Source organism: Dipodomys ordii, unplaced genomic scaffold (genome assembly GCF_000151885.1).
Source record: "Dipodomys ordii isolate 6190 unplaced genomic scaffold, Dord_2.0 Scaffold44, whole genome shotgun sequence".
Lineage (NCBI taxonomy): Eukaryota > Metazoa > Chordata > Mammalia > Rodentia > Heteromyidae > Dipodomys > Dipodomys ordii.
In genome coordinates this window covers 82,638-103,106 of record NW_012267260.1, presented here as the reverse complement: position 1 = coordinate 103,106, position 20,469 = coordinate 82,638, and the positions used below count along the sequence as shown (strand labels likewise).

Below are 20,469 nucleotides of genomic sequence, written 5' to 3'. Positions count from 1 at the left end.
CCCCCTCCGTGCACACTCCCCCTCCGTGCACACTCCCCCTCCGTGCCACACTCCCCCTCCGTGCACACTCCCCCTCCGTGCACACTCCCCCTCCGTGCACACTCCCCCTCCGTGCACACTCCCCCTCCGTGCACACTCCCCTCCGTGCCTCACTCCCCCTCCGTGCCACATCCACCCTCCGTGCACACTCCCCCTCCGTGCACACTCCCCCTCCGTGCCACACTCCTCCTCCGCGCACACTCCGAGCGTGCCCCCCACCCTGCCACTTCTTTTCCCCGCTTGGGCCTGTGAGGCTCTGAGGGTCGACCACCTGGCAGGACCAGGTCCCGCTGCCGAGCCGCACCCCAGCCTGGTACTTGGATTCTTGAGTGAAGAACTGTGTAAGACTAGGTGAAATTTGAAAGCTGCATGCGTGAAAATGTGTGCTGTGAAGGAAGCGTGGAGCGAAGGCATCGCTGTATCAAGGAGTAATGCTTACCTTTTGGCCACCACTTAGGCCTTTCTTGACGTTTTCCTTCCCTCTCTCCTCCTCACCAGTCTCATCTTCTCTCATCGTAATCACCATCGCTGCTGTTTGTAAGTGGACACGGAACTTCCGGTGATTGTAGTGGGCTAAAGGGCCTCTTAGGGTTAGGAGCTGCCAATGCCCCGGTGAAGGCACGCATTCATTCAATGCCTTAGCAACAAAAGACAACGCAGTTGAACCGGGCCACTTTTATTGAAAAAGACTTGTCTGGGCTGGGAAGGTGGCTCAGTGGTAGAGCGCTTGCCTGAGGCCCTGGGTTCGATTCCTCAGCACCACATAAGCTAAAAGAAAAAAGCTGTAAGTGGCGCTGTGGCTCAAGTGGTAGAGCGCTAGCCTTGAGCTGAAGAGCTGAGGGACAGCGCCCAGGCCCAGAGCTCAGGCCCCACGACTGGACCCCCTCCCCCCCCAAAAAAGAAAAAGACTTGTCTAAATAATAACAAAGGAGTCCGTGGTGGCACGGATGTTTTTTCCTTTCCTTCACTTTATAGGTTCATTTACTGAGGAGCATTACAAAAAGAGCTTATACTGCCTTTTCATCCTGTAGGAAGAGCAAGGGATTTGCTCAGAGCTAGCACTCTACCACTCGAGCCACAGCTCCATTTCCAGCTGTTTTTTTTTTTTTTGTAATTTATTGGAGATAAGTCTCACAGCTTTCCTGCCCAGGCTGGCTTTGAACTATGGTCCTCCTGAGTAGCAACGATTACAGGTATGAGCCACGGGTGCCCAGCTTAGTTTGTGTTCTTGAATGTTCACTTTAAAAGAAATGCAGTTAAGTTCCATTGTAATTTCTCATAAAATCTTTCATTAATTTTTTGTCCTGGAGCTTCATTGATCAGTATCCAAGGTTTTAAAATTTATTCTTAAATTTTTTGTGCCGGTTCAAGGGTGTGAACTCAGGGCTTGGGCGCTGTCCCAAGGCTGGTGCTCTGCTGCTTTAGCCACAGCTTGTGTGAGTATGTGTGGTTATGTGTGTGTGTGTGAGTGTGAATGATTAGAGGTAAGAGTCTCACTGTCTTTTCTGCCCAGGCTGGCTTTGAACTGTGATCCTAAGATCTCAGCCTCCTGTGTAGCTGGGGTACAAACATGAGCCAGTGGTGTCCAGCTTAACGTCTAGGTTTTGTACTAACCATGACTACTTCACTATACAGTATCAGAGAATTCAGGTTTCTTAAGAATGCTGACTTCCAAATATCATTCAGTTGCATTTCAGATGTTCTTGACAAGTGCTTGGTAGATGTTTTTGGTTTTGTTTTGTACTTTTATGGAACAGAGCACCTTGGTCTCACATTCCTGAAGCATCCTCTGAGAATCTTGAAATCATTTTTTCACAAGCATAGATCTTTTTATTTATTTATTTATTTTTGGGTTGGTCATGGGGCCTGAACTCTGAGCTTGAACTCTGAGCTTGGGCGCTGTCCCTCAGCTCCTCAGCTCTTCAGCTCAAGGCAAGCACTCTACCGCTTGAGCCACAGTGCCACTTCCGGTTTTCTAGTAGCTTATTGGAGATAAGAGTCTCAAGGACTTTCCTTGCCCAAGCTGGCTTTGAACCATGATCCTCAGATATCAGCCTCTTGAGTAGCTAGGATTACAGGTGTGAGCCGCCTGGGCCCGGCTGCATAGACTTTTTTTTTTTTAAACTATGCACATGACTTTGTACACTGTTGAACATTTATGATACAGTTGCAGTTTTGAAAACAAAAATGTTTTTGCCTTTAGATTATACTAGGAATGATACTGAGAGTTTTGATATATGTAAGATCTACATGCTGTTTCTGTGCATAAGAAACATAGTATAGGCTTTAAAACAAGATTTAAAGTCATAATGCTTTTTCAAGAGTTATGAAAGTCACGTAAATTGCCATGCAATTAACCATGCTTATGTCTCTAATTTAGACTTTTTTTTCTTTTTGGTGGTGGTCCTAGGGCTTGAACTCAGGGCCTGGGCTCTGTCCCTGAGCATTTTTGGTCAAGCTAGTGCTCTGACACCTGAGCCACAGCTCTATTTCCAGCTTTTTGGTGGTAGACATAGGGTTTCAGATTGCCCTGCCCAGGCTGGCTTCCAACTGCAGCTCTCAGATTTTGGCCTCCTGAGTCCCTAGGATTGCTGGCATAAGCCATGGATGCCTTGCTAGACACCTTTTTTTAATGGTTAGAATGTAAGTTTTTATCATTTATACAATGGAGAGGAGGGGATGTGAAGAAATAATTGAAATATCAAAGTATTGCATGGAAGTTTTAAACTGTTGGCATACCTAACTTTATTAAATAGTTTTCAGTGGTATGCTAAATTATACAGAAAAGCTAAACTTAATATTATAATAAGTAATAGTTCATGTGAGGTGGACCTATGAGAACTTTAGGCTGATAATAATACATGTTGAAAAGTTTTAGCTGATAACTATACACACATTGAAGATAGCCATTTTGTTTTTAATGTGTAGGGTAGCTAAATGCGTATTTCCCCTTTTACTTTGGAAGATGCTTTGTCACTTTTCTTAGAGAACATAAAGTAGTTTAGAATTATGTGTTTAGGAATTGTACTACCTGGGTTCTCACTTGATTATCCTGGGCTCATCTAATTGCTTGAGCCTCAACTTGTTCTTTAAAAGAAAAAACAGTTACACTTATTTTACATGTCTACTAAGATAATATATACAATACATTCAGTATATGGCCTGGTATATTTTAAGTGCTGATTATAATTTGACGTGATTGTTACTACTGTTTTTGTACCGGTCCTGGAACTTGAACTCAAGGCCTAGGTGCTGTTCCTGGGCTTTTGTCAAGGCTAGTGCTCTATTACTTGAGCCACAATACCACTTCTGGCTTTTTCTGATTAGAGTCTGCCCAGACTGGCTTTGAACCAAGATCATCAGATATCAGCTTCTTGACTAGCTAGGATTACAGGTGTGAGCTACTAGCACCCGGCGACTGTTACTACTTAAGCCATTGTTTTAATGATGTTTTATGTTAGTATGTTAGTGATTAATTCAGACTTTCACTTTTTTTTTTTTTTTTTTTTTGGTGCTGGTACTGGGACTTGAACTCATGTCCTGGGCATTACCCCTTAGCTTTTTCACTCAAGGCTAGTATTCTACCATGTGAACCACAGCTCCACTTTCAGCTTTTTGGTGTTTAATTGGAGATAAGAGTTTTATATGTGGACGTTTCTGCCCAGACTGGCATCCAACTGTGATCTTTAGGTTTCAGCCTCCTGAGAAGTTAGGATTACAGGACCAGAAATGAACTGGGTAATGTAGAGCAGGTAATTTGGTTGCCTTGGTTTGCAGAATTGTAGGGTTGTGTTATACCTCATGGTTTAATATTTTTCTTTGACACTAGGTTAGAAAATACATTTATATTTTTTGTTGGTTGTGAGGTTTGAGCTTCTAGCCTTAGTGTACCCTTTTTTTTAAGTTCTGGTCTCAGGGTTTGGGGCTGTCCCTGTGGTTTTTTGGCCAAGGTTAGAACTCACTGCTGCTTTGAGAGACAACTCCACTTCCAGTTTCCTGGTGGTTAATTGATGCTAAGAGTCTCTTAGACTTTTCTGCCCCAGCTGACTTCAAACTGCAATCCACAGATCTCAGCCTCCTGAGTAGCTGGTGTGAGCCACCAGCACCTGATTTCATCTTCAATATTTTTTATACCATAAGTGGTTAACAACTGACTGATTTCATTGAGAATAGATTTGAGTCTGCTCAAAGGTAAAATTATATAAACCTTTGCCATTTTCTTGCAAATTGAAATTAAAAAAATCTGTGATATTGTGGAATATTAACTAGCATAATGTATTGAAGTCATGTAAAACAATGTCCTGCATAATAAAAAAGACAATCTCCAGTTAATTTAACTTTATATCATAAAACAATTGTAAATATATGGGATTTTTCTCAGGGTGTGGGTGCTGTCCTTAGGCTAGTGCTACAACTCTACCTCATCTTTTTGGTGGTTAATTGGAGATATGAGTTTCATGGACTTTGCTGTCTGGGCTGACTTTGAACCACAATCTTCAAATACTAGACTCCTGAACAGCTAGTATTACAAAATCTCTGTCATCCCAATTATTTATTTTACATGACTGGAATTATAATTAGGATTATTGTATTAAGTAAGAATAAATATATAGATTTTTCTTGGCCTTGATACTATTGACCTTTTTGGCTGAGCATTTGGCTGTTTCTGACATTATAATACATTTAGTTACTAGATGCCTGTAGTATCTTTTCCAATTGTGATGATGACAGATGTCTCTGAACATGGCAAAATATCCTTTGGATGGTTATAGTTGCCTCTGATTAAGAATTACTGGCATTAAACATGTAAGCACACTGATTTACACATTTCAATGTTCTTAGTGATAATACTTTAAATTCTTTAAATATACTGCTTATTAGAAATTTGTTCTTACTAAGTAAATCTGATGAAATTGCTTAATTGATGATGTAAGGGTTGGAAGGCATCAAGTAGACAGACTCCTTTGCACCTTTAAGGGTTGGAAAGCATCAAGTAGACCTTTGCGCTTCTAGGTCTTTGCCCTTAACTTATTTTTAATCACTCTTTCACTTGAGATTTTGGCTAAAATGTTAACCTGTTAGTGAGACCTTCCTTTGCAGTTACACATAGAATGACCCTTCATCACTATTTTCTCATGAATTTTATGGAGTCCTGCTGTATTTTGTTCCTCCACACCATCCCCCTTCATATTTGCAATGTGTACCCATACTGCATGAGACATAACTCCATCATCATATAGTCTCTTAGAGCCTTGATAGCGCTAACTTTTTATTGTTGGGCTTCTGGTTTTTGTTTTTTTTGAGACACATTTTTAACCACAAAATGAGAAAATGAGTTGTAGAGTTCTAATTTATTTACCTCCTTAGGTACTTTTTTGGTAGGGGGTAGTGCTGGGGTCATGCTCTTGCTAGGTAAGCAAACTACCACTTCAGCCACATCTTAGTACTTTTTGTTGCTAAGTCTTCTTTCATTCTAATATCTGAAACATCCAGAAGCAATATCATTTGATTTTATTAGTGTAAACTAAATGTGTTTACATTATAAGTATTTCTTTACACTGAAGTATTCTTTGGAATTTTAGGATCTTGCTCACATTATCATCTTAGTTTTAGTATCCTGAGTTTTACTTCCTTTGGGGTACTATCTGAAGTTCTTCAGCTTCATATTTTGTGGAGATGTTGTAGATGTATAATAAGTGTATGAATGTGTGAACAATTTTGAAGTAAGATTATCAACTCTGAGTATTCTACTGGCTGTAAACAGCAGGTATGACTCAACCCAGAAGTTGTTTTTTCTTTCTTTTTTTTCATTTAATTCAGGATCTGGGTGCTGTCACTGAGTTTTTACACTCAAGGCTATCTCTACCACTTTTGAGCCTCTGCTCCACTTCTGGCTTCTTGGTGGTTAATTGGAGATAAGTCTCACACTTGCCTGCCTAGGCTGGCTTTGAAGTGCAATCCTTAGGTCTTAGCCTCTTGAGTAGCTAGGATTACAGATGTGAGCCACCAGCATTTGGCTGTTGTTTCTGTTTTAATAAGTATATTTTTTGATGCTAATTCAGTTAGGTATCTATATTAGTAATGTAAAATATACCTGGCTACATTTTAAAGTAAAATTAATATGTAAGAAGGAGGAAGTTAAGCCAGCCAGTGTGCATAATCAATCCAGATATGAGAGCAGCTATTATTTTTCTCAATTTGACGTTATTTGTGTACCTACAGTAGTGAGTATACTGGAATTTGAACTCAAGGTTTCACGCTTGAATGTGCTCTACCACTTGAATCACACTTATAGCCATAGTGTACCCCTTTTTTGCGGGGGGGCATCTGGTCATGGGGCCTGAACTCTGGGCCTGGGCTAACGCTCTACCACTTAAGCCACAGCGCCACTTCTGGCTTTTTTCTTTTTGCTTATGTGGTGCTGAGGAATTGAAGCCAGGGCCTCATGCATGCAAGGCAAACGCTCTACCACTGAGCCCACCCTCCCAGCTCCTCAAATGGATTTTTTTTGAGGGGGGGGGGTCCGGTCGTGGGGCCTGAACTCTCTGGGCCTGGGCGCTGTCCCTCAGCTCTTCAGCTCAAGGCTAGTGCTCTGCCACTTGAGCCACAGCGCCACTTCCGGCTTTTTTCTTTTTATTTATGTGATACTGAGGAATTGAACCCAGGGCCTCATGCATGCAAGGCAAAGCACTCTACCACTGAGTCATCTTCCCAGGCCCCCCCCCCTTTTTTTTTTTAAAGCTTTGGTCCCAGGGCTTGAACTCAGGACTGAGCACTGTCCCTAAGCTTTTTTGACTATGGCTAGCACTCTACCACTTGGAAGCTGGAAGTGCCATTTGCCGATCCCGTGGCTTGAGCTCAGGGCCTGGTTGCTGTCCCAGAACTTTTGTGCTCAAGGGTAGCGCTCTGCCACTTGAGCCATAGCTCTGCTTCTGGCTTTTAGGTGGTTAATTGGAGATATGAGTATCACGGACTTTCCTGCCTGAGCTGGCTTCAAACTTCAATCCTCACATCTCAGTCTCCTTAGTAGCTAGGATTAGAGGCATTAGCCACTGGCTCCCAGCTTGTTTCCAGCTTTTTGGTGGTTAATTGGAGGTATAAGTCTCATGGACTTTGATGGTGTCTTTGGCTTTGAACTTCAGTCCTTAGAGCTCAGCCACGTGAGTAGCTAAGATTATTGCATAGCCACTGATGCCTGGCTATACTTTTTTTTTTTTTTCTGGGGCTGGAACTCTGGGCCTGGACGCTCTCTGATCCTCTTTTTGCTCAAAGCTAATAGTGTTCCAACACTTAAGCCATAGCTCCACTTTTGGCTTTCTCTGTGATTAAATGGAAACAGAGTCTTGGGGACTTCCCTTCTCAGGCAGCTTCAAACCACCATCCTCAGATCTCAGCCTCCTGAGTAGCCGGGATGACAGGCGTGAGCCATAGGGGCCTGGCTAAGAAATGTGACTTTTTCTTTTTTTCTTTCTTTCTCTTTCCCTCCCTCCCTCCCTCTCTCTCCTTCCTTCCTTCCGCTCTCTCTCTCTCTTTCTTTATTTCGTGCGTGTCCTTAAACTCTGGGCTTGAGCTGAGCTCCTTTTGCTCAAGGCTAGCATTCCACCATTTGAGCCACAGTGCCATTCCTGGCTTTTTCTGTAATATTGGAGTCTCATGGACTTGGCTGCCTGAGCTGGCTTCCAACACAGTTGTCACATCTCAGCTTCCTGAGTAGCTAGGATTACAGGAGTGAGACACAAGCACCCGGAAAAATGTAACTTTTAATTTTTTTTTTTATTTTTTGCCAGTCCTGGGGCTTGAACTCTGGTCCTAGGCGCTGTCCCTGAGCTCCTTTTGTTCAAGGCTAGCACCCTACCACTTGCCACAGCACCACTTCCAGCCTTTTCTGTACTGAGGAATCGAACCCAGGGCTTCATGCATGCTAGGCAAGCATTCTATGACTGAGCCACCTTCCCAGGCCAAAATCTAACTTTCATAAGTCGGTCTTTCCCTAACCCTAACCCTAACCCTAACGTTTGATCATGGAATCCTTATTTCATGATAATGCCTGTTTAAATCTAAGACACACTTTACAAGTCATACTTGTTTTTACTAAAAAAATCTAGAAAGTTTGATTCACATATTTATAGTAAAGTACAGTACATAGATTAATATTTTAAGACCAAATCTTGTCTACTGTTGATTAAATAAGGTCACAGACTCTGAAGTTGCTTTATGATCTTAATCTGAGTAATAACTTCTAAATGCTCCAAAGGTCCCTGCTACAATAGTGTATCTCTAATACAACAGAAAGACTGTAGAAAAAGAGTTTAGAATTTACTAGCCTTGTGATGCTGTGGGAATGAATGCTTTTTCCAGAGTACTATTTTTAGAAGGAAAATTACCAGTTTGTTTCTTGAGCTGGCATTACCTTTTTTGTTTCTGATTAATCAAAGAAAAAACGATTACTAGTTGGGAATCAGCTCTAAAGAGGAAGTAGTTTTGGCCTAGGGTAAAATTTGAATTCCAGTATACTCACATAAATTGATAGTTTTATTGTTGTAAAGTGTGTTCACGCAAGTCCTGGGGCTTGACCTCAGAGCTTGTGGCACTGTTCCTGACTTTTTTTTTTTTTTGGTTATCAGTAATTAGGCTTGAACTCAGGGTCTGGGTGCTGTCCCTGAGCTTTTTTGCCCAAGGCTGGCTTTCTACTACATTGAGCCAGAGATGTCATTTTCTGGTGAATAATTGGAGACAAGAGTCTCACACCCTACCCACGCTGGCTTTGAACTGTGATCCTCAGATCTCAGCCTCCTGAGTAGCTAGGATTGCAGGTGTGATTTACCAGCCCCTGGCTACCCTGACCTTTTTTTGAGTCACAGTTCCACTTCTGGCTTTTTTAGTGATTAATTGGAGATGGGAGTCTTATTGACTTTCTTGCCTCAGATCTCAGCCTCCTGTGAAGCTAGGTTTACAGGTGTGAGGCACCAATGCCCTGCTTGGTCCTAGTGGGGAAAGGTCCTAGTGTCTGAATTCAGTATCTGAGCTTTTGAGATCAATGCTCTACTTCTAGCTGTTTTGATTGTTATTTGGAGACAGGAGTCTTGTGAACTTTTCTTCTGGCTGGCTTTGAACCACAAACCTCAAATTTTAGCCTTCTACTTAGCTAGCCACCAGTGCCTAGCTAGGGATTAACTTTGTGGGAACAAAGACAGTTTAGCTTTTTCTTTTTCCTTTTTTTCTGTTAACCTGTATGTATTAAAATTGAAGAGATTTGGGCATTTCCATCATACTTCAAAGTTTCCACATATTTCTTTGTAGTTCATCCTGTCTTTATTTGAAGACTCAAGCAACCACTGACTTGTCATAAAATTCTAAAATTGCTTTTAAACACCCCACCCCTCCTTTTCCCCAGGGCTTCTTTGTGTATGCTAGCATTCTACCTTTGTGCTATATCACAGACATAGAAAAAGGCTTTCATAAGTCAAATCTTTTCAACTCCTTAGCTTGTATGGAACGTTAATTGTTACTAGGCATGTACTGTGAAGCCTGAAACTTGTATTTGATATGTTTTATGATTTGGAGAAGTTGTTTAAATTATTTAAATGCATTCTCTAGGTGAGACAAGGAGAGTAATAAATCCTATTTATTGGGGATTAAATTATATACATGTAGATAAAATATCAGTATATAATATAAAAGTTATACCCAGTAAAGGATGGAGTATATGTGAACTTCTTTCTGGTTTTTGTTTTGTTTTGTTTTGTTTTGTTTTGGCGAGTCCTATGGCTTGAACTCAGGCCTGGGCACTGTCCCTGAGCTGCTTTTTGCTCAAGGCTAGCACTCTACGACAGCGCCACTTCCAGCTTTTTCTGTGTATGCAGTGCTGAGGAATCTAACCCAGGGCCTCATGGATGCTAGGCAAATGCTCCACCACTGAGCCACATTCCCAGCCCTCTTACTTCATTTTTATAGGGGAATAAATAGAGTTAGATTAAGAGAGTTTTGGGCCAGGCACCAGTGGCTCACACCTGTCATGTAATTACTCAGGAGGCTGAGATCAGAGGATCATGGTTGGAAGCCAGCCAAGCAAGAAAATGTGAGACTTTTAACTCCAGTAAAATACTCAAAAAAGCTGGAAACGGTGTTGTGGTTCAAGTGGTAATAGTACTAGCCTTGAACACAAAAGCTCAGGAACAGCCCTCAGGCTCTTGAGTTCAAGCTCCAAGACCAGCACACACACAAAAAAATGTTTTGGTATATTCGAAGCTGCTGTAAAAACACTTTGAAACACTGGGTCCCAAGATATTCTGGTTTATCAGTGAGGTGAGGTGTTCTGACTAATAGAATATTAATATTTTTTTGGTTTACTCTTCCCATATCTAAAAATTGGTTTATTTTTATCTAACATCAATATTTGAAAATAAATCAACTTTTAATAAAGAGGATGTTGAAATAAGTTGCTGAACAATACCTGTATGTAGGTATAGTTGAAAAAGGAGATTAACTTGCTGTGGTATAGATTACATGTAACTCACTCAAAAAGTTTAATTACATTGATATGATTGTTTATTGTCATTTATTGTGTTTTCTTTTAAATTTCAGAAAAGAATTGTGTGTGTGCACATCTTTTCATGCATGTGTTTTTTAAAGTTTTGATTTGTTGGTTTAGTTAAGTTTCTTTTTGCTTTCCTCCTATACACCCACAGCAGAAGCTTTTTGTCTGTATGTTACATTTAAATAATTTAATTGTTTTATAAATAAAACAAGGCTTTTTTGCAGTTCTAATTTGGAGTCATAATTTAAATAATTTTATTTTAACTCTTACATGGACTAATTGTGAAAGCACTGCTGGATTCTTTATGTAAAGGTTGTAGTTAAAAACATGGTTTTGTGGTTTAAGCTTGTAATTCTTTCAAATGTGCTAACTTAATGGACTGTATACATAATTTTTCAAAAAAAAAAAGGGAATAAAGATTTGATAGGATTTCTGGTCAAATGATATTCTACCTGCATGATAAAGAAAGACTACTCAGAAAAGATTTGTTCCACATTTCCAAATGTGTTTTCTAAAACCAGGGAGAATTTTTTTTTTAAAACAAAAATTCAGAAGTGTGTTTTTAGATTCAAAACTATGAAAATAATTTGGTATTAGGTGATTTTCAGTTGATAGCTTTATTTCTTATGGTATTTTTTTTGTCTTTCTATAGGGCTGAAAGACACAGAAGTCTTCATGGATATAGTTGATACATTTAATCATTTAATTCCTACTGAACACTTAGATGATGCCCTATTTCTAGGATCCAACCTGGAGAATGAAGTCTGTGAGGATTTTAGTACAAGTCAAAATGTCTTAGAGGACTCGCTGAAGAACATGCTCAGCGATAAGGATCCTATGCTAGGATCTGCAAGTAACCAGTTCTGTTTGCCTGTTTTGGATAGCAATGATCCCAATTTCCAGATGCCTTGTTCAACAGGTAATACTTACTTTTTTTTTTTTTTTTTTTTTTTAGTCTTGCAATTTAAACTAAAAATTTTCAACAGCATTTTTTAAAAAAAAATGAGGATAGTTAATTTAGGGTTCTTTCCTTTGAATTTAGAGCTTTCTGGGCATCAGAAATAGAATTTAAACTAAATTCTCCTACAAGGAGTGTAGAGTAGTTTTCAAGGACATTAAGAATATATGTAGAATTGACCATATTGTCAAGCAAAATGAGCTAACATTGGAATTACAGAGGACGATAATTATAGTTATGTCATTATGACAGGTGCAAATTGAGATTTTCACTAGTAAAGAGTGATTGCTTGCCTAATTGGGGCAAGTCACCCTAGACCTGTGGAGTCAAGGGGGAAGGAATCTTTGCTAATGTCCCTTAAGCCCTTCAAATTTAATATAGTCTTTGATCCAATAATAGATCCTTTGTATTTTGTGTTTTTCTAGAGAAAGAACTCTAGATCTGTGCTGTCCTGTAATTTCTAGCCACATAAAACTATTAGTCTCTTAAAATGAGTATAGTCTTCACTGAAATGCTATGTGCTATAAAGTGCACATACGTAAGAATTTTTTACTTGAAAAACAAATTATAAAATGTTTGTATAATTTTTTATGTTGCTCATGTATTAATGTGACATTTTACTTTTTTGTCAAAGTATTAAAAATCAGTTGTACTCTGTGTGTGTGTGTGTGTGTGTGTGTGTATGTATGTGTGTGTGTGTGTGTCTGCATGTGTCCATCCTGGGCCTCAAACTCATGGCCTGGGCACAGTCCCTGAGTTTTTTTGCTGAAGGCTAGAGCTCTGCTCCTTCAGCCACAGCTCCACTTCTGGACTTTTATTGGTTAGTTGGAAATAAGAGTCTCTTGCCTGGGCTGGCTTCCAACCATGATCCTCAGATCTCAGCCTTCTGAGTAGCAAGTTTACCAGCATGAGCCAACAGTGCCCTTCTATACTCATTTGTTTTTTACATGGTTTGTTTTTGTTTGGTTTTTATTTGTAGCCTGCAGCTTACTGTGTTGTACAGGCTAGCCTCAGACTCTTGAGTTCAAACCACCTGAAAAGCTGGGATCTTTGTGCAAGGCTTATTTTGCATTTTGTACATGTCTGTGGGCACATGTGCATGCCTGTTCTGGTCCTGGGACTTGCACTCAGGGCCTGGGTGCTGTCCCTGAGTTTTTTCACTCAGTGCTAGCGCTCTACCACTTTGGAGCCACTGCTCCACCTGTGGCTTTTTGATGGTTAATTGGAGATAAGAGTTTGACAACTTTCCTACCCAGGCTGGCTTTGAACTGCAGTCCTCAGATCTCAGCCTCCTGTGTAGCTAGGATTGTAGGCATAAGCCACCAGCACCCATATTTTTTGTTTTTTTAATTTTCCTTTTTTTTTGTAGTGTTTGGGATTGAACCCAGTGCCTTGCACATACATGTCAGGCAAGCTCTCTACTACCCTATTTATTCACCAGGCCTTTATGTTTTTGTGTTTTAAAGAAAACATTACACATGAAAATTTAGAATAGCATATGTGGCTTGTGTTATATTTGTGTTGGGCAGCACTGCTCTAGGATCTGTAATTTATATAGCTGAAAGAGTAAAGATAGTAATTTTTTAAGGCAAATTCTTAATTGTTTTGGGATTGGGTTGGGTCTCCTCTGCTGGTAGCCCCTGCCTCCTCCCTCTCCCCAGCCCCTGGCAGGCCAAGGCAGAGGACCTTTTAGGGTAGCCTGGGTTTGCCTCCATGGACTATTTTTTGAAACAGAGAGAGAGAAGAAATTACTTTGGATTTATGTTAAAATATAGCAAATGTAAACAGAAACAGCCAATATATTTTCTTTTATTAAGCAAAGAAAATAGTAGTCAGTTTTTAGGAAAACAACTCTTCTGTAAACTAAAGGTAAAACAGCTGGTGGAAGCACCTGGCTTTCACAAGTCTAAGTTAGCCTCATGGTTTTATGTGATGATGGTTTGTTTCTCTAAGACTAAACCTCTCCTGAAGTGTAGTTTTTCAGTACATTTTTCATCTTTAAATTGAATAGGAATCTTTCATTTTAACAACTTCTTAAGACTGAGATGTTTTGAATTGCTTGCTAATGATGGTGTATCTTAGAATTATTAAATTGTATTGTGTCATCGCATAGGTTTATGTTCTTGTTGTAGTTTATACTAAATGTTTTAAAGCTTTGCAAATTTTGTTTAATGTTTTCACTGTTCAAGTTTCTACTTTTGTGCTTATGTCAGTACAGTAGTTACAGTTATCTTTATTGTTACGTACTTCTGACAGTTTGTATACTGTTTTGTAGTTTAGTCCAAGTTCAGAAAAACAACTGTTCATTACTTGTGTTCTTGTTGCTGGAATTATAGATACCTTTGAGAGTATAATGAATCTGGAACTAGCACATGTACTAGCCTGTTAGACTTTCTGGCTCTATAGTAATACAAGTATTCCTATTTGCAGTCCTGATACTTGTAACAGGATTTTTATAATTGATTTCTGTTGATATGACAGTTTTTATTGATGTGAAAAGTCTTCAGTTTTTGGCCACCATTTTTTATTAGAAGATTTAAAACATTTAAGTATTTAATTTTTTATGATTTGATTAATTAGTACTCCTGTTACTTTGAAATGTTCCTAATCTGTATTTCTCAGGACAGCCTAAGCTACAGGTTGTGGATATTTTGTAACTTTTATTTTCATCCTGCTTTAAATTAAGTAAATAAGTTAACTGTCATCTTGTTTTCTGTTTTGCTGAACCAGACTGTTTTCTGTGTTGTTAAAGATTAAATAGTATTAATAGTTGTTGTCATAGTTGAGTGACTTCCATTATACATCAGTTGTCTCCAGAAATCATATGGTAATTTGAAAAATTATACAAGTAAGAGAGGGAGCTTACTTTTAGCCCTGCCATACACATCAAGCCAAGGTGTTAGTGGGTTTTGAAAGGCAGTTTCTTAAATGCTTTTGATTTTGATGTATTACCATGTCTGATGATAGTGTTTACATATGGCTTTAAATGTACTGCCCAGCAGTACTTTTTTTTTCATAAAACTTTTGGGTAAGGAAACACATGACGTATCAGGGAAGTAGTTCATCTCCATAAATCAATTATTGCTATTCTTTAAAAAAAAAACAAATTTCGATTTTATTCTTAAGTTAAAAGTAGTGTTTTCCAAGTAATAAGTTTAAAATGCTGAATATTGTTACGTATATCATTGGAGGAAATAATTGAGATGGACTTGGTATTACCAGTTCCATGAAGAAATGTTTGTTTTGTCCTTTTTTTTTTTTCTTTCTGTGCTGGTTCTGGTGTAGCCTGGTGCCAGGTCTCTGAGCTTGTTTGCTCAACACACTTTACCAGTCCATCCACAGTTCCACATCTGGCTCTTTTTATTGTTAGCTAGTCAGAGGTAAGAGTCCTGCGGACTTTACTGCCCACACTGGCTTTGAACCATCATTCTCAGATCTCCACCTTTTTAGTAGCTAGGATTACAGATATGCCTGGCCTCAACCTTTCTTGTATAAATAAATTTATTCCTCTTTGGTTAAAGCTGTGATTCTTTACTGGTGGAACAATAATCTCATTTTAATGATTTATGGTACATTTGTTTAATCTTAATGGCTTTTTTTCCCTTTTATTAATTGTTTTTATTGTTAATGTTGTGCCAAGGATTTGAACCCAGGGCCTCTTGCATGCTAGGCAAGTACTCTACTACATTCCCAGGCTTATGTTACATTTAAAAAAGATGTGGGTTTTTTTTTTTTGTTTTTTGGGTTGGTTGTGGGGTTTGAACTCTGGGCCTGTGCACTGTCCCTCAGCTCTTCAGCTCAGGGTGAGCACTCTACCACTTGAGCCACAGCGCCTCTTCCGGTTTTCTGGTGGTTCATTGGAGATAAAAGAGTCTCACAGATTTTCCTGCCCAGGCTGGCATTGTTCCATGATCCTTAGATCTCAGCCTTCTGAGTAGCTAGGATGACAGGCGTGAGCCACTGGTTCCCAGCTGGAAAAGATGTTTTGATGGCTATAATTTCAGTTACATAGTTCAAGGATCTCAGTTCAAGGCTAGCTGGGCAGAAATGTTCTTGAGAATCCTTTCCAGAAATAACATGCAAAAAGTCAGGCTGGTTGCATGAGTTCAAACCCCAGTATAGACTAAAAGAAAAGAAAAAGTATGGATGGGTGGAGCCTACCATTTCCTGTCTCTAGTATCTGTTATTGACAGGGGATGGCCTTTCATACATACTCTAGCTCCAAGATCTTCTCCTCAACTTTTGGTGTTGAAATGTCAGTAATGTATCTAGCTTTAGTCTTATTTTCTTCTGGGTACTTGATAACTGAACCTTTGCAGTTCCAAGGAATTTTCTTGTATTAAATTTGTATACTCTTAGTATAGGTTGGCCCATGTTTCTTACTTATTTCTTACAAATTTTCTATTGCTTTTCTTTTTAGAGATTTGCTTTTAGTGATTGACTGCCAAATTTTCCCTGTGTATTTAACTGTAAAATTCATTTACTGTTTCTAAGGACTCTTATGTTCTTTATTTATGCTGTTTTAGTAGTCATGGAAACGAGGCACTTTATCTGTTTATTTTGTTGACCCCATCACCCTGGTTGAGCTCTGGGCCAGGTGCTGCCCTGAGCTCCTTTTGCTCAAGTATAGCACTCCACCATTGGAGCCATAGCACCACAGTCTCACAGACTTCCCACCTGGGCTAGCCTGCACCCTCCATCTCAGCCTCCTGAGTGCAGCTGCCACTCAGCTTATTGTGTCCTTTTTCATAGTATTTTCCTTAAATGTGTTCTTTCAGTTCTCTATTAATGCCTAAAGTGGTTGGAAATTTGAAATTCTGTCTGTCGTTTTTGTTTTTGTTTTTTTTTTGTCGGTCATGGGGCTTGAACTCTGGGCCTGGGCGCTGTCCCTCAGCTCTTCAGCTCAAGGCGAGCGCTCTACCACTTGAGCTACAGCGCCACTTCTGGTTTTCTGGTGGTTTATTGGAGATAGGAGTCTCACGGTCTCTCCTGCCCGGGCTGGCTTTGAACCGCGATCCTCAGATCTCAGCCTCCTGAGTAGCTGGGATGACAGGCGTGAGCCACCAGCGCCCGGCTTCTGTCAAGTTTTTATGTGAGAGAAGTGATTTTTCCCTATTGTTTAGTTTGAGGAGTCTCAATCACTAGAATGACAGGCATCTTATTGTTAGGTAGTACTGTCCTATTTCTCTAGTCAGGTAGTTTTAATTTAGGGATAAAAAAAGTTTTTTTTTGCTTGGTTTCCAGTCCTGGTTGTAGGCCTTGCTAGATAAAGATGCTGAAGTTCAGAAAGAGTTCACTTATTAATATATAAATACCGAAAGGCCTTCAGTTGAGCCCTGTATTTCCATTTCTAGAAACCATTATTGTGCAGGCTTGTTCTCTTTTAAATTTTAGCTACATTTGATTCTGAGGTGAATTTTTTTCATACTTTTTTACGTCTCCTATTTAGTTTTCTTTATTGTTTCAGGGTTTTACCTTTTATTCTTTTGTTCTCATTTTAATGTGGGTTAGGGAGGAAGAAAAGAAAGTTTTTTGCCTTTTAAGTACATGAGTATCATAAAGATCAGGGCTGTAAACTGGTTCCCAGATTTCACTTAGCTTACTAAGAAAATTAGGATGACATTTTAAAATATTTTTAAAAAGAACAGGGATAGTTCTCTTTTCCTTTTCTAAAAAATGTACCTGATAGAAGTGTGCAACTCCTAAGTATTATTAAAAGATGAAGTTGGGTGCCGGTGGCTCATACCTATAATCCTAGCTACACAGGAGGCTGAGCATCACAGTTCAAAGCCAGCCCAGGCAGCAAAGTCCATGAGACTCTATCTCCACTAGAAAACTGGAAGTGATCCTGTGGCTCAAGTGGTAGTGTTCACCTTGAGCTAAAGAGGTCAGGAGCAGCTCTCAGTCCCAGAGTTCAAGCCTTACCAAAAAAACAAAAGGATGTAATTAATCACTTAGATACAGGCAAAGATAATCTCAAACATTTTGCTCTTCTTTTCATGTTGAAAAAACTTAATTTACAAAAATCAGCTTGAAGCATTAATGAGCTCTGGTTGTATTCATTTGTTGAATGTCTGTTTTGTGTCATGTTTTATACCAGGCATCACATATACAATGTTGGAGAAAATAAAACTTGTCTTCATTTTCATGGAACTTTGATGTAGAACATGATTTTTTTTTGTTTTTTGTTTTTTTTTGCCCCTGAAGGATGCATTATACCTAGAATGCAAAAGTTGTCTATTTACCATACAGTTCTTGGAAGATACAGTTGCTATTCTATCAACTTTGCCTGTTCTTTGATGTACCAAGAACGCAGAGTTGGCCACTCAGGTTTGTGACTATAACCCAGCCAACCTTAAGGGGAGAAGGAACGCTGCTCTCTTACCTCCCACCTCCTCACCTAAAGAGCAGGCTGGCTTACTGGCCACTACAAAACAATACATTTCCTGCTCTGCTCTTGCCCTCTTTATAGACATAACATGGCATCTAACTAGGCACGTCTCTGTACTGCCGCTGTGGAACTGGAGATGGGGAGTTGACAGGCCATCATGGTCTTGCTGCTTTCTTGTCGTGAACAGCAGACTTCTGTGTGTCCCAGCAGCAATCACTCACCAGGATATTCTGCTTTGTTTGCAAGTAGTGTAAAATCCCAGACACATCATAATTGTTGATATTACCATGTTTAATGATTTGTGGAAACTACATGATTTATTTGCAGGGCTGGTTTTGAACCACAATCCTAATTTTCTCAGCCTTCTGAGTGTAGGTAGCTTTATAGGCACAAGTCACTGGGCAGAGCCTAATTCATGGTTTATCAAGTTATATTTTTGTTTTGTTTTTGTCAATTTGGGGCTTGAACTCTGGGCCTGGGTGCTGTCCCTCAGGTCTTCAGCTCAAGACTAGTGCTCTACCACTTGAGCCAAAGTACCACTTCCAGTTTTCTGGTGGTTCATTGGAGATAAGAGTCTCACGGACTTTCTTGCCTGGGCTGTCATTGAACCGCAATCGCCAGATCTCAGCCTCCTGAGTAGCTAGGATTATAGGTGTGAGCCACTGGGGCCCGGCTCAGGTAATGTTTTGTAAAATCCTAACAGCATACTTTGAGTAAGCATAGGGCTTTAAAAAAAAAACAAAACTAAAACCAAAAAACCTCAGTGTATACAAAGTATAGAAGTATTCCAAGTTCTAATATAATGGAATGGTATAGCTTACTCTCAGGATAGCTTTTTTTTTTCCTGGGTCGTGGGGCTTGAACTCAGCTTGGGTGCTGTCCCTGCGCTCTTCAGCTCAGGTGAGCATTCTACCACTTGAGCCACAGCGCCACTCCCAGTTTTCTGGTGGTCTATTGGAGATCAGAATCTCGCGGATTTTCCTGCCCTGACTGGTTTTGATCTACATCCTCAGATCTCAGCCCTTCTGAGTAGTTACAATTACAGGTGTGAGATCTGCACCTGGCACATCTTCAGTTTTTAATAACTTTTATTTTTTGGTTGATCGTGGGGCTTGAACTCAGGTCATAGGCACTGTCTTTGAACTTTTTCACTCAAGGCTAGCAATCTACTGGTTTGAGCCACGGTGCCTCTTCTGTTATTTGATGTTGTAGGAGCATCGGCTCTCCCTCTCTCTCCCTCTCCCTCTCTCCCCCCTCTTCCTCTCTCCCTCTTTCTCTCTCTCTTCCCCTTCTCCCTCCCCTCTCTCTTTGGTGCTGGTCCTGGGCCTTGAACTCTGAGCCTGGAGCTTTTGTGCTCAAGGCTGGTCCTCTGCCATTCACAGCTCTACTATTGACTTGTGGTTAATTAAATATTACAGTCTCATAGACTTTTCTGCCATGGCTTGCATTGAACCATGATCCTGAGACCTCACCCTCCTGAATAGCTAGGATTACAGACATGAAGCCCCAGGTAACTGGCCAGCTTATTATTTTTCTTCTGTTTAGATTGTTAAACATTTTTTTCCTTTTAGAAATAGCATCTTTGTATTCCTTTAAAAGCCACTTCAAATGTTTTAAGGATAAAGTGAGCTATAACATTTTTTATGGGTTTTTTTGGGGGGGTGTTCTATGGACACTCTTCCAGGGGTTTTGTCTCAGAGCTAGCACTCTAATTTTTGTGTGTGCGCATGCATGCACGTGCGTGTGCGTGCGTGCGCCACAGCTTCACTTCTGGCTTTTTTGTTGTTTAATTGGAGATAAGACTGTTAAGTACTTACCAGCCCTGACTCAGCTTCCAGTTATGATCCTTAGACATCAGCCTCCAGAGTCTCTAGGATTAGAGGCATTAGCCACTAGAGTCGGTTGCATGTACGTATGTGTATTTGAGACATGAGCGCTTACTGTGTGGCCTAGCTTGGCCTTGAACTTGTGATCTTCTGGTCTCATCTTCCTCAGCTATTTTGATCTCTTATTATGGATTTTTTTGTTTGTTTGTGGGGCCTGAACTCTGGGTCTTGGCACTGTCTCTCAGCTCTACCACTTGAGCCACAGCTCCACTTCTGACATTTTCTGCGTATGTGGTGCTGAGTAGTTGAACCCAGGGCCTCATGCCTGTGAGGCAAGCACTCTACCACTGAGCCACCTTCCCAGCCCATGGGTAGTTTCTTTTCACTTATTTTTTTAATTTAACTTTGTTTTCAAATTGTTACATACAAAGGTATATGCATAGTATATATACATACATTTTTCGTGGTTCAACAACTATTAGTATTTTCCTCTATTTATTTGTGTAGTTTTTTAGTTTATCCATTAGTCTATCAATTTGGTTGAACTTTACCATGTTTCTAAATAAAAAATTTATCCACATCATAACTACACTCAGACAGCAATATCCTAATAATATTGTCTAATATCCAGATTCAAGTTTGTCTTTTATCTCTAAAACACAGTTTTCATCTGTTTACTCAGATAGTATGTGTTCTTTTTCTTTCTTTTTTTTTTTTT

General features: G+C 39.9%; 1 protein-coding gene across 2 annotated transcripts in view; it reads left to right on the top strand.

Moving 5' to 3' along the window:
• The first annotated feature begins 11,238 nt into the window (after positions 1–11,238).
• Phf3 (PHD finger protein 3) overlaps positions 11,239–20,469 on the top strand; it is a 59,491-nt gene continuing 50,260 nt past the window's right edge. For both annotated transcript variants that reach the window (XM_013019189.1, XM_013019188.1), the window contains exon 1: positions 11,239–11,495. In XM_013019189.1, coding sequence (XP_012874643.1) covers positions 11,252–11,495 — 244 coding nt within the window. In that variant the 5' untranslated portion in view covers positions 11,239–11,251. The remainder of the gene's footprint in view (positions 11,496–20,469) is intronic.